Source organism: Falco biarmicus, chromosome 12, assembly GCF_023638135.1.
Source record: "Falco biarmicus isolate bFalBia1 chromosome 12, bFalBia1.pri, whole genome shotgun sequence".
Classification (NCBI taxonomy): Eukaryota; Metazoa; Chordata; class Aves; order Falconiformes; family Falconidae; genus Falco; species Falco biarmicus.
In genome coordinates, this window is record NC_079299.1 from 6,568,805 (window position 1) to 6,583,283 (window position 14,479).

Genomic DNA, 14,479 nt, shown 5'->3' on the forward strand with positions numbered 1-14,479 from the left:
TGAGATCTTTGTTTTCCCTTCAGCCCATGTAGTAATGGCCATATTTTAAGAGAATTTTTTGAGGTTTCAGTTCTTCAGATTAACTGTGTCTTTAGCAACCAGAGGATCTCTGTCAGTCATTCACCTCCAAGAGCAGAAGCTAAAACAACCGCCTATTTCTTCCCATTTGCCTCCCACCTCCAAAACAACAGATCTAAAGGGAATGGATAGTATTAATTTGGGATGGCTTCCTTGTTGCCTGGCTGGCCAACAACACTAGTTGTTGAACGTAGTGGTGTAACTTGCTAGAGGCATAATAGAAAATGATCTCTCTCTACCTGTGGTATTGGCTCATTTCATGTAACATCAAGAGCTGAGACAGTAGCACTCTTGAATTGTTACACCCTTTTATGATCTGATTCAGAACAAACTAGGAAGGCTTTGTGTGTACCTGGGAAAATTAACTGCAAATCTGGTTTCTTGTCGTCATGTATGAGAAATTCTAAACATTTCACTCACAGAGCGTGGTTTGGTGGTTGTTTTTTTTTTTCAGCAGGGATGCAACAGTGTGTACTTAACTCTGCTCATATTTTTTTTTCTTCTTGTGTTATTTCCAAGAATGTGGTCATGCTCCTGATTCTTGGCTGCTCAAAAAACTGCAGGATTAATGCTGATAGTTAAGTCACAAGTTAGTATTACAAATATGATTCTTTCTTCATCCTCTGACAATACCTCCTCATACCTTCTTAACTGCACAAAAGTGTAAGGGCAGGAGGGGAAATAATTTTAAAAGCTGCAGTATTAAATTGCAATATTTTTGTTGCAGTATTGAACCCACACACACACCCAAAACACTCAAAAGAAATTTCCTAAAATACTTTTAGCATGAAACAAATTAAAATCCAGAAGGTTTCACTAATAGGATATGTGATAAAGCTAGCAGCTATTCTGAAGTTGACTCTTTGAGTCTAAACCCATGTCTTACTGCCTTGAGTATGACTGACGTGCTGTACAGTTTTATAGCAGTCTCAGCTGTTCAATGTAAATTAACTCTTAAATTCTAGTAATCCATACTTTTAAAATAATTAGACTCACTTTGCTTTAACATAATGAGCATTTCACTATAAGCCAGCTTTCTGGGGCATTTTCAGTATGTCTAGCTCTTTCAAAAGTTGACTCTTATGTACTGGGCTTTCTAAGGCAGAAAGATTTTCATGTATTGCTTTCACAATGGTCTTGAACATTCCCATGCTTTAGAACATGCTTTAATTGATGTGTAATGACTCTTCTTAATCTACTAATGCTTTTGCATAATATAATTTTGATCTCTAACAAAATTTTAAAATAAAATCACATTATCTAATGCTAACTAAACAAAACCAGAGGGATTTATTGCAAAAAAAAATTTATCCTTTTTTTGATAAACACATTAAGTTCTCAATCTTTTTTAAGCTACAGCTCTAACACTTGTTAAGCTGTAGTTCTTTCTTAGTTTACAAAATTCATCCTTGCTCATTAAGTTGTGTTAAAGCAACTCGATTGTGTTATGGGCATACTGATCTTTTGACCTGTGTCACTTTTGGCTTTCTATTGGAAAGGATTGTTAAAATGACTGTAAAAATGTAGTGGGTTGTGGTTGTGTGGGTTTTGTTTGGGTTTGTTTGCTTTTCCTTGTTGACAAAGGGATGCTTCAGCAATATATAATGAGAATAAGCTTAAAATTATTCTCGGCAGTGGTGTATTTAATCTCCTGTATCTTACTGCATGGAGATTTCGTATAAATGTTTGGAAGGTATTTTGCTGCCCTCTCTTGGTAGAGCGTTTGCATTGTAAGCAAAGTGCTCAACTTGTTCATAGTTTTTATTTGCACGTATCAAAAAATTCTGGTTTTGTTCCTTTATTTCCTTAAGAAATAGAAAATGAGGGTTCATTTACAAAAATACAACGTTAAATACTGAGTCACTTGATATTTATTTAGTAATGAGAACTTTTTTAATTCAGGCCCTGTGTAGGTTAAAGTGGTTATCTCACTACAGTCTTTTATCTGTGTCTTAGCAGGTGGCCAATACAGTTTATGTTGATTGACTGAAGTATTTTTTGCTTCAGATTAAATTTAAAGCATACAAACACTTAGGTACATTTTGTTATGACAGGTGGGTATTGTGTGTCTCTGTGGGTCTTGGAGGAGGAGAAAACCCTCCAAAAGTCTCACATATTTATTGACACATATTAGGAGAACTGGGAAGTCCCAAGCAAACAGTTTGATTTAGGCATATGTCATGGTTTAACCTCAACTGGTAACTAAGTACCATGCAGCTGCTTGCTCACCATCCTGTCCCACCCCCCGCAGTGCAACGGGGAGGAGAATTGGAAACAGATAAAACCCATGGGTTGAGTTAAGAACAATTAAATAATTGCAATAAAATATAATAATACCAGTAGTTGTGGTGAAAGGGGGGGGGGGGGCAGGAAGAGACCAAACAAGTGATGCACAGTACAGTCGCTCGCCACCCGCTGACCGATGCCCAGCCCGTCCCTGTGCAGTGGTCAGCAGCCCCCGGCCAACTCCCCCCAGTTTATACACTGAGCGCGATGCTCTATGGTGTGGAATATCCCTCTGGCTAGTTCGGGTCAGCTGTCCTGGCTCTGCTCCCTCCCGGCTGCTTGTGCGTCTGCTCACTGGCAGGGATGGGAAACTTGAAGAGTCTTTGATTTAGAGTAAGCACTACTTAGCAACAACTAAAAACATCAGTGTGTTATCAACGTTATTGTCACACTAAATCCAGAACACAGCACTGTTCGAGCTACTGAGAAGAAAACGTAGCCTGTTCCAGCTGTGAAATTAGGGCAGTATACATCTTGGGCTTTAGCTAAAATTGCAGGTAATTACATGCCATATATAGAGAGTATATATTTATGTACACTCCCACCCCCAATTCCCCCTGTATGTCATACATATGTATAGACATATGTGCACTTAACGCCTCTCAATAGTTAGAAGAGCTTTAGGTAAAACTCTTCTGGGCCAGGGCAAACACCTGAAATACTTCCTTCTGCTACTCTCCCATCCTCTGGGCATTTTTGGTTCAATGGCTTCTTGTGCATGATGCAATTTCTGTCTTCTAAATGAGCTCCCATGATTTGCTTTTTTGTGTTTTGGGGTTGGTTTGTTATTGTTTTGTTTTTCTGCTGGGGGCTTTTTGCTGCTTTTCTTTTGAATCGCTTTGGCAAGGCGTTCCATAGCTCATCTGCTTGATGCGCAGAGGTGTTCTTTTGTTTTGAGCTTTGCTGTCATTAGTTGCACCAAATCTTTCTTCCCACCTGTTGTGTTAGGATGTCCTCATCACTCAGAATTTTATAGACCTCCAGTTGCCTTGTCCAGAATGCAGAATTCCAGCTTCTTTAGTTTGTTTTTTTTTTAACGGAAAGTGTTTGGTACATTTGTTCATAGCATTGCTGCTCTTTGAACCTTTTCAGTTCTGCTATTTTCCCCATTTTGAGCTGGGAACAGAGAATATGGGGTTTGTGAAACAAGGTGATGGTATTTCCTATACTGTTCTGTAATCCCTCCTAATGTGTAGCATCTGGATTATGTTTTTGAACAGAACACGTCAGTGAATGAATGTTGTCATAGACTGTCATAACCCTAATAGCTCACTCCTGAGTCAGTAGTCCACTTGAAGTCCAGCATTTCATCTATGAATTCAGCAGATTTTCCTCTCTCCCCTACATCACTTCAGTTATATCTCAGTTGGATTTTTTTATTGCCTAGTTACTTGGAATTAGAAGATCCATCAGTACTTCTTCATAGTCTGCCATCTCATCCTTGCAATCCTAAATAACTTAGTATTAAGGAGCTTAGTCAAGAGCACCTTGCTGTTTCTTTTCCAGGTTGCTTATGAAGATATGAAATGGCACAGCTTTTGGTATGGCTTATTGCAGAACTGCTTTGGTGACGCTGCTCTTACGCTAGAAGTGACCTATATTGAGGTTCTATTTCTGTAAAGAAGTGAAGAACTTAAGAAAAAGAAAATTTAAATATCTGGCAGCTGCTTCATGTGTTGTTAAACCCAGTGAATTGATACTTTCTTGTTTTATAAACTAAATATAACACGAAATGTTTATAACCTCAAATGCCTTATCTACACTCTAGTTTTAGGATCAATAGCGTGTACATTTCTAGGTAGAATATGTGCATTACTGGCATATGAATGAAAAAGAACGAACAACAGAAAGCTGCTTTGGGGTCTGTAAATGTTGACTTTTGTTCTGAATGGCCTTTTAGCTACAAACATATGTGCATCCACCTCTCCTTTACAAAAAAAGAGCCTAAGATGACCAAGCTGAAGTTAACCATGATGAAACACTGCTTTCCTCTAATAATAGATTTTATCTGAGGGAAAAAGAACACAAAACTAATTTTGTATAACACAGAGCAAGCAAAAATGTAATACCAAAGATCTTTTTAATATCTCTTTTGGGGCTTAAATTTTTGTGGGTTTTATTGTATTCTCTTGATACTTTGTAGAAATCTTCTACTGATTCCAAATATGTATCAGTCAATTACCAGACTTTTTGGTGGACTTCAGAAGCTAAAACCCCAAACATATAGCAAGCTGAGTTGCAGCCCTGATTGCTTAGTGACTGTCATTACAGCTTTTTTATATGGGAGAGCAGGAACTGAAGGGAGAACTGATGCAGGAGCAGAATTAATTTGCTGCTTCTGGGGATACTGGGTAAGAAGTTCAGTAGGAAAAAGTCCTTTTGCTGTATATAACCAGAGCTTAATTGCTTATAGCAATTATGAAATTTCAGTATCTTACCAGTACTGGGTTGGTTTTTTTTTTTTTTCATAAAGGAAAAACATTGGCCTGAAAGAGGATGGACTTCAGTAGTAACATTGCATGGGCTGGAGTTTCCAGTTCTGCCACTATTTTCTGGATGCGAATGGGAGTGAAATAGCTGATTCCCTTCATTTTCAGACTTCAGATTTATATGGCTCTAAGCATATAGTATAGAATTACCTGTGACCTTTTCAAATAAGATTGCCCAGTGGCAGTCTATAGAAAACACATACCTCGTGCCTTAGGATGTCAAAATTTAGGTCTCCTTTTTGCTTTATAGTTAAAAGCTGGCTGTGCTTTGTATTTGTTGAGAAGCTATCTTCGGTTTGCATGTGAAGCTTGACAGGAAAAAAAATGGCTGTGCACTTCATATACTAGTTTTCCTTTTTAAATGTCATGGGGTTTTTTTGAAAATCAGAATTCAAACAGGATGATAACTAACTGCATTTTCAGTGAAATGTACTGACAGGAACATACTGGCCACCGCTTTGAGGAGGATGTGCTGATTTTTGTGTTAGTAGTGAGTTCCCCAAAGAGATAAAAAAGCTTTGAATAATCAAAAAATGTATTTTAGCCAACTTAGAAACATGTTTCTTTTTCTAAATACAACTTAAAAGAAACCCCAAAACTAAAGAAAATAGAAACCAAGTTGAGGAATAAAAGCAAAAGGGTTGTTTACAGCCTTTCCCACTGTATTATAGCAGGAAAGTCTGTCCTTTCAGCCAGCCTAGTGGCTTTGGCAGCAAATTTTGCATGATTCCTTCTTACTCTTAGAAGTTCTTTATATTTTCTTTGCCTGGCTTTTACTTGTTTTCCTCCTTTCCACATCTTCCTCCTCTTTGCTTTCCTTTGCAAAGACTCCCATGAGATGGAAACTCTTCAGCTCCCTGCACTGTTTCCTTGGCTGCTGCCCCCTGTTTTTTTTTTCTGACCTGTCCTGTTTTCTCCTGCCATCAGGGTGTTCCCATCTTGATGCCAGTTAAGTTATATGTGCATGTAGTATTATGCAGGTGGAGAGGGACATGTGTACCTTTTGATGCTTCTGTAAAATTTGAATAAATACTAGCTGACTCTAGTTTATCCAAAAAATGTAATTTGTTTGAGGATGGTCTTTTTCAATGAGTATTTGTGTTACTGTTATTTCACTGTACTTTTATTCGCTGCCTTGAGTATAAAATACCATGCAAAGAACTAATGTAACTCCATATCCTGAACTGGGAAGATTGTATCAGTCAGTAAGTTATCAACAGCAGCTTTCTATTCTTACCTCTTGAAAGCTGTCTCAGAACGTTAAATTAGTTAAGAGGAAATTGGATATATGATTCTTTTTACTGTAAACATAATAAAACTATTATCCAGCTCAGAAAAATGACATGTAGAGTTAAGAGTTTTTTGTAGGTACAAATGCTGTGCTTTTGTTCTTGCTGGTGCAGATTGTTGATTAGTTTCTCTTCTTGTCCTCTAACGGTTGCTTGATATTTCTGGTTTTCACTTTGCAGCTTAGTCTTTTTCCTTTTTTCACGATTGTAGACAGTTGCAAGAGCAACAGAGGCAAAAGGAGCTGGAACGGGAAAGGCTGGATCGTGAAAGAATGGAACGGGAGAGGCTGGAGAGAGAGAGGCTAGAAAGGGAAAGACTTGAAAGAGAGCGCCTAGAACAGGAGCAACTGGAGAGAGAACGGCAAGAAAGGGAACGGCAAGAGCGCCTAGAAAGGGAGAGACAAGAGAAGGAGAGGCAGGATCGAGAAAGACTTGAACGACTTGAACGGGAAAGGCAAGAAAGAGAACGGCAAGAACAGTTGGAAAGGGAACAATTGGAATGGGAGAGAGAGAGAAGAATTGCAAATGCTGGTAAGAATTTCAAAACCGAGTGTATTCAAGTACCAGACTACTCTTTATGTGTTTGGGTGATGGAGTGGGAGAAGCAACAAAGGGTAGTGAGTACAGTTGTGTAACAACAGTCAGTATTGCAGGCTTCTGGAATTGCTGCTTTTTCTTTCTTTTTTTTTTTTTTTTTTTTTTTTTAATGGCAAGAAGTCCCTAGAGCTTTGACTTTCCTGTCATTATTTTTCATTAACTCTGAAATAATTTTTTTGGCACTACTTGCTCACTCCATTGCTTGAAGAACTTGAATCGTATTGGGCACGTCCAACATTGGTTAAAGTATGATGAGTTAAAATTTCTAAATGTCATATCATTGTTTGCTCTATTGAACAAGATGTATTCTAATTACGCAGTTTGGGGGGAAAAGCTGCAACCTAAACATATCAGGTGGAGTGTGTGCATGTAGAAGGTATGTAACTATATAAGGCAAAGTAATAGTGCGAGAAATGCCTTTCAGTATGAAGTCTTGCTTAATTTATCATTGTAGTAACATTTCAGTGAAATGTATTGTATGTATTTGTAGGTAAGATAATGCACTGCCTGCGGAAATGTGTCCAGTGATAACTGAAAGCTTTCTCATTTTGGTAATACCATGGAACATTAGTCAAGCACTTGGTTGTTCTGTAATAACAAACTCAATTTATGTAAGTCAGGTCATGGTAAAAGTCAAGGAATACTATGTAAGAGCTAGTCATTTTAGAGCAGAGGATTTTTGGTCTTTTTATTCCCAGTACTTTGAAGTTTGCGATGGAGCTTTTTCTGGGGAAGAGAAAGATGATATTTGCTGCCTATGGTATGAGGTTTTTTTCATGGAGTTGAAACAAATGTTAAGATCACTACACTTGCTTGCAGTTTGCAACCAAACAAGAAGATAAAAGCTGATAAAAGTCTGATTAATCAACGCTATATCTAATCCATCTCAGAGATGGGGTTTGAGAAAACTTACTGCAGAACGTACTTGTAAATTCAAATGTTGGCACAAAAATAGTTGTTAAAATTTTAAAGCAGCTGTGGATAATATGTAAAACTTTCCTAACAGTATTTTCACTTGTGCCTAATCCTCTGGTACTAACTATAGTCTACATTTATACATTTTGTTTGAATGCTGGTTTTGTTGCTTCATTAGCTCCCTTTTTCTCTTTCTCCTTTTTTTATCCTGCCTTTGCTGCTGCTTTCCATCTTCTGTCCAGCTCCATCTTTCGACAGCTCCCCGTATAGCACTCCACTTCCTGAATACTCCAGTTGCCAGCCTCCTTCAGCACCTCCTCCATCATATGCAAAAGCAGTCTCGGCACCAATGTCAGAGGCCACACCGGAGTATGCTGTAGTGACTTCTGCACCACCGACTTCCACTCCCCCTACACCGCCTCTAAGGCACTCTGCATCACGTTTTGCTACATCTTTAGGCTCAGCTTTCCACCCTGTTCTCCCCCATTACGCTACGGTTCCTCGTCCGCTGAACAAAAGTTCTCGGCCCCCTTCTCCTGTCAATGCCCTGGCGACTTTGCCTCCAAATACAAAGCCTGCTGCCTGGTCCGCGCCCAGTTTTGCCCCCCTTCCCCCGTCTCCTCCAGTAATGATAAGCAGTCCACCAGGCAAAGCTACTGGTCCAAGACCTGTCCTCCCAGTGTCAGCTTCTAATCCAGTGACCCAAATGTCCACGTCTCCTACGGCTCCTAACGGGCTTCCTGAAAACCTGGCTTATCCGGTTCCTTCACCTTCTACCTCAGGTCCAACTCCGCCTCCGCCACCTCCTCCCCCCCTACTGCCTTCCTTTCCGCCTCTGTCACTGTCTGGACCTCAAGCTTCTCCTTCTCCCAACTCCCCGAATGCCTCGACTCCCTCATCCAAGCCTAGTGTTCTCCCTTCTCCCTCTGCAGCTACCCCTGCCTCTGTTGAGAACTCTCTAAACTCTGTGCTGGGAGACTCCTCTGCTTCTGAGCCAGTCTTGCAGGCAGCCTCTCAGCCGATTGAACCTACGACCCAGCAGGGTAAGGCTTTCTGTTATTGCTACTAATGCACTAATCAGGAATGCAGTCGAAACCAATTGGTATCAAAGCCCGTAACTGCCCTGAAGAATTAATACAATGCTTCCAAAGTTGCAGTGATCTTAATACCACAAGGAAATACCATTTGGAAAACTGGGGTAAGGGAAACTTTAAAGCTCCGTGGGTAACAGCTGGCGTTCCGTGGCCTGTCGTAAGTAAAATTCAGATTTCCTAAGCTCTCACCTGTTGAGAACAGAGCTCGTTGAATACTAGCTTGGTAAATCTTGCACTGTTAGTTTATTTGGAGCAGGCAGCATTGTTAGTTTCCTAATGGCAGCCAACATGGAGGAACATATATGTGGCTTTGGACATGTGAGTGACCTTAAGTGAGGAATGATCTGAACCACTTTGACGCTCTGTTTAGTTTCAGATTTAGAAAGTAGTATGTAACACCTACAGCATTTCTTTCTGGACGGTGGTTGTATGTCGATACACGGCTGTACACGTGCATATATGTAGAGGCAAGTCTTCCTGTGGTAGTCTACCAGCGTAGCAGAAAAGACTTTAGAAAAAAAAAAAAAAGTTTGGTTAAGCAGGTGACAGTCTTAATGAACACTCTACAAATAGGATGGAAATGTGTTTTATGTGGGTGTCAATGTCTTTGTTAACCTGAATCCTGCTTTTATACTGATTTAGTAGACATAAGTCTTAGTCTGTAAGTCTGCAGTAGGGCAGCTAAAGGTTTGGGCAGAGGGGCTCCTGGGGGATGAGCAGGCAGCGGCTTCATCGCACACAAGCCATGCAGAGTAGATCCTGTTTATACCTTCTTGTCTTCAGTGAAGGTGTGAGCTACTCTGGGATGGAGTGGAAAGAGGGTGGCCTCACCGGTATCAGCGTGGAATATAAGTGTGCGCTTGGGTGGTGAGTGACGTCAGGAGAGTTAAAAAGGCTTTTTTAGATTTACACAGTGCTTAGCGGAGTAGGAAGCCAGGAAGACTCATGTATGCAGTTCCTGCCTGTGGACATTGTTTAAGGTAGTTGTGCAGCATTTTTAGTAGCTTATGGCAGTTTGGGCGAAGCAGGGGGGAGGATGTGTGGGGCTGTTTTCTTAGTCACAATTTCTTAAACTGTTCCTATAATAACAACACGGTGATCATCAGAATATTCTTTCTTCAGAACACATTTTGTGTTGCATATCAATGTGAATTTAAAGCGTTATAGGAATCATAGATTAAAAAAATAGAAGAGCTTGTTCCTATCCGCTTAAAATACGTCAGTCTTCTAACTCACTAATTAGTGTTTTTCTTAAATTATTGGAGTTGATTCCTGGAATGTTTTTAAGAGGAAGGTTTTTTATACACCTTAGAAATTAGCATTGAAACTCAAACAATTCAAGGGTTCATATATTTGGGTGGAGTGTTAAATGCTCGTTAGTACAGTTTAGAGTCATGCTGTGTTTAGCACCGTTTGGACACACAGTATTGTTGCTGTGCAGTATGACACTCGTGCCTTACTTGGCTCTCTGTAAAAGTTTTGCCTGTTTCCCGGTGTAAGATTCTTCTTGGTTGCAGCACAGAACCTGACTGGAGGGGTTTTGTATGTAAATGTCTCTGAAACTGTTTGATCTCTCATAGCACGCTATGTAATATTTTCAGTGGATTTAATAAGAATGCTTCTCTCCTCCTGAAACTTGCCGTGTTTTCTTGCCTATAGTAAGGACCCTTACCAGTATTAGCGTCTCATACACTGAGCAAAAGAACCAGTATTTCAATGGAAAGAAGATTTCCTTTTCTAAATCCTTAATAGGCTATTTGTTTTCTTTTTGATACTAGGTGTTGTCCAAGGGCCACCTGCACCTCCTCCCCCACCCCCCCTACCCCCTGGCCCAGCTCAGTCTTCAGTAGCAGCCCCACCTCCTCCTGGCCCACCACCACCACCTCCGCTTCCACCTTCAGGGCCGCCACCGCCACCACCACCACCTCCTCCACTTCCTAGCCAAGCTCCTCCTGTTCCCCTTCCGCCTCCTGCTCCCCCCCTCCCTGCCTCTGGATTTTCAGTGGGATTTGTGCCCGAAGAAAATCGCCCTTTAACTGGACTTGCAGCTGCACTTGCTGGAGCCAAACTTAGGAAAGTCTCACGGGTAAATACAACTCTTGTTTCTTTTCACAATTCCTGTTTCTAAATCCTGCATTCCTGAACTGCTTGTAATTTTTGTTCAAGATGAATAGCAGTATCAAGACTTTTGGGGTACACTTAATTCATTAATAAAAAAGCTTTACAGGATGTACTACCAGCCCATCACATTCTTTATACAGTTTTTTCTTTCTCATGTGAACTTTGCTTCTTCCATGAAGTCGGCTATCATTTTATTTGCACTTCTGCTGTTATTTTGTGTATTATGAAGGGTGAAGACTCATCCAGTTCAAGTGGAGGAGGAGGAGGCTCTGCTTCATCTAAAACAGACGGTGGCCGTGGAAATGGACCACTTCCCTTGGGAGGCAGTGGGTTGATGGAAGAAATGAGTGCCCTGCTGGCCAGGAGGTAAGGAGCTGTTTCTACTATGCTCCAGCTGCTTAGTCATCATAGAGGTAGGATTTTGGGTGCCAGTTTGCAGCTGGCTAAGGATCAAATAAACATCGGCTTGCTCATGTGGTTGCTTTGTGAAGTTGATAAACTGGCTATTCATAAAATGTTTACTTGAGTGTAACTCAGTACTTCTGTGTAAGTCTTTGTGCTGCAGTAGGGGAGGGGGTATAGACTTCATGAGGAGAAAGAATTACACGCTTGCTTTGGTGGGAGGGCTTTGTCCCTGAAAATATTTTGAAAGTACTTTTTAAAATGCTAGTTTTCAATTATCTAGCTGTCTTTAATTACACTAAACAACACTTTCACATCTTAAAGCCGTGATGATCTTGGTAACTTTTGCCTCTGCTTATAGGAGAAGAATTGCTGAAAAGGGATCAACAGAATCAGAGCAGAAAGAAGATAAAACTGTGAGTTGAGAAATATTATATACTTTACAATATTCAGTACTAGATTATGAGAGAGATTCTAATGGTGTACATGAGAGTATATTTATACTTTACTCTCTCTGTATATATATATACACACACATAACCACCACTTTGTGAAGTGCCTAGTGCATGCACATTTTCTACATACAATTGAGCAGAACCATGTAAATCTATATAAAAAGTGAAATAAATATGTAAACAGTTGAGATTAATCTGTTAGATTCACAAGAGTCAAAGGTGGTGTTTTTTTCTCTCCCTCCTCCCCCCTTCTCCCCCCTTCTCCCTCTCTCCTCCCTTTTAATCAGGAAGAATCAGAGTCTTCAGCTTCTAAGGTTTCTTCAACAAGCACACCTGGTAAGTAGCACAGGTTTGTGAACTCTGACTCTGATGCTGTGCTGAATTTTGGAGCCTCCTGCTCCTGCCATGATTACAGCCCAGCATTTTGCTGTAGAATGGTTCCTGGTGCAGAAATGTTTCAGAAGATGGCAGATAAAATGAACGTTCACTGGAACACTGCACTCTGTATAGGGTCCTCCTGTGTTGAGCCCATGGGGCTGATGCATAGAAAGCAGTTGGTAGGGAATGTGAAAGCAAGTTGTCTCAGTCGTTGCAGGACACAAGTTGGGACAGAAGTTTATTTCCTTCAAAGCAGATGTACAAGACTGTCAGGCAGAAACAGTTGCCCCTTCCAGGTATTTTAGCAAAGATTCCCTCACGTGCCACGGTCCTTTCTGGATCACTGTAAGTGCATGGAGCAGAAATGCTTTAGCCATCGTTCCTCTGCCGCGGTGTGCTGGGGGCAGTTTGCAGCTGCGTGGCCCACACTTTTCCTGCGGTCAGTAAGGAAAGTTTACATCTCACTGGTTCTGTAGTTGGCCAGGAGGTATTGTCAGCACGCGTACGTATTCATACTGAAAACGCTTGTGCTTACAAGGACTCAAGTGATGCTCCAGACTTTCTTTTCCTGTCCTCAGTAGTACCTTCTTGTACTGCCTTAGCTTCCCTGGCCAGCTCTCGCTATGTGCGTAAACAAGGGGGAGGATGTAGCATATAACCTGCAGTTTGCCATCCCAAAAGGTACTGGGATGGTATGTACCAAAAGGTACAGATGTATGACCCTTGGATAATGTTGCTCTTTCAGCTAGATCAGAATTATCACATGGTCCTTGAGCAAGTGGCAGCCTTAGCAAAAATTCCTTAATTTTGCAGATACAGCTAAAACAACTGCTATGGCAGAACAAGTCTTGAAGCATGGTATATCAAATTAAGCTTCACCTTAAAACAACTTACTACTAGCCCTGGCAGCCTGTAGTTGGCTGGGTCACAGGCTGTGCTAGCAGACTTGTGCAGTTCAGACCCTGTTGTTACTATCTAGCTGCGTCCCAGCGAATTCGTGGTCAGTATGGGACTCTGAAAGGTCATTTCTGTGGCTCAGGTTGCCCAGCTTAGCAGAACTGAGCAACCAAACAAATCCCAAATCTGAAATAGAGACCGATAAGGTCGGTGGCACACTGAAATCCTGAGTAAGTGGTGATAGCGAGTAATAACAATTCACACTACGGGAAGATTGAACGTGTACACATTGTAAGGAATGAAAACCTGGTCGATCCGTAAGGAACGAAACATTATGGTGACAGGTATGTCCTGAGGAAGGCCTCAGGTGAGACCGCTAAAGGTGCTGGTGATGGTGGGGGATGTCATTCACCATGCAAGAACACAAACCAAACAGTCCTTAACTGAATCGTTTGCCTTGTTTGGGCTGTGGTTTCTGTCTGTGTGCTGTTGACAAGCCAAGCTGCTCAATAAAGCTAGCTTTCACGTGTGTCTGGGTCACTGTAATAAACTCATGATGTATAGTCAAAGTTTATTGGAGAAGTTTCTAAGCAGAACTGAAAGCAGGGCCCGTAATGGAAAGTGAAGGCTTTTTAAGCTTGACTGTAGGTTAGACCCTTGTGCCCATAGACTAGGCCCAGCGTGTAACGAAGTGCTTGTCCGTAGAGTCTAAGCTGGCCAGCTGGGAGAGGAGATGCACAATCAAACTTTACCTAGTGTCACAGGTGGTAAGTAAGCTACGATCTCTTCTGGATCCCAGGGCAGTGTACCTTTAGTTTTGAATCTGTATTATTTTGGAAGGGAAAAGTGATGTTTTGCAACTTTAAAAGTATCTTTTTGGGGACTAGGCTTTGGAAAATAGACACCTTGTTGCTGAGAGGTATTCTAGTTGTGTGAGGTTGTATCATCCCTGCTGTCACTTTGTTGAAATCAATGCTGAATTAATTTTATGTAACTCATTAACAGCTCAGGAAAGCTCCCTAGTTTAAAAACATCTTCCCCCAGTATTTGAAGCGGACTATACTGGGTTATAATTCCAGAATTCCATGTTTCACAACTGAAGCAATCAGGTACATGAAATGTAGACAGACTTTTTCCCAGTTGGATTAGGAATCAAATGGCGTTTACATCATCTAGAACAAAAGTGAGACTTTAGGATGCTATCCCAACATAAACGGTAGTATGATCAAAAATAAGATGGACACAACTTACTTGTAGTTTAATATCAAAGAACTAATGCAATGTAGTACCAAAAAGACCCCAAGACCAACAGCTGACTTAAGTTGCCATGTAATTGGAAGTTTCCTCACATAAATTACACACAAGTAGAAAAAGACAGGTTTTAATCTTCTCTCTGTGTTTTTCAGAACTAACAAGAAAGCCCTGGGAAAGAACAAATACAGTGAATGGAAGCAAGTCACCTGTTATCTCCAGGTACT

At 40.8% G+C, this 14,479-nt stretch overlaps 1 protein-coding gene across 10 annotated transcripts in view; it reads left to right on the plus strand.

Moving 5' to 3' along the window:
* Positions 1-14,479, plus strand: part of ENAH (ENAH actin regulator) — a 99,484-nt gene that overhangs the window by 71,324 nt on the left and 13,681 nt on the right. For 6 of the 10 annotated variants that reach the window (XM_056357117.1, XM_056357122.1, XM_056357119.1 and 3 more), the window contains exons 5-11: positions 6,354-6,673; positions 7,897-8,697; positions 10,527-10,834; positions 11,099-11,235; positions 11,633-11,687; positions 12,014-12,062; positions 14,408-14,474. In XM_056357117.1, the coding sequence (XP_056213092.1) occupies positions 6,354-6,673; positions 7,897-8,697; positions 10,527-10,834; positions 11,099-11,235; positions 11,633-11,687; positions 12,014-12,062; positions 14,408-14,474 (1,737 nt within the window). The remainder of the gene's footprint in view (positions 1-6,353; positions 6,674-7,896; positions 8,698-10,526; positions 10,835-11,098; positions 11,236-11,632; positions 11,688-12,013; positions 12,063-14,407; positions 14,475-14,479) is intronic. The other 4 variants (XM_056357123.1, XM_056357124.1, XM_056357125.1 and 1 more) reach the window with 2 other exon arrangements.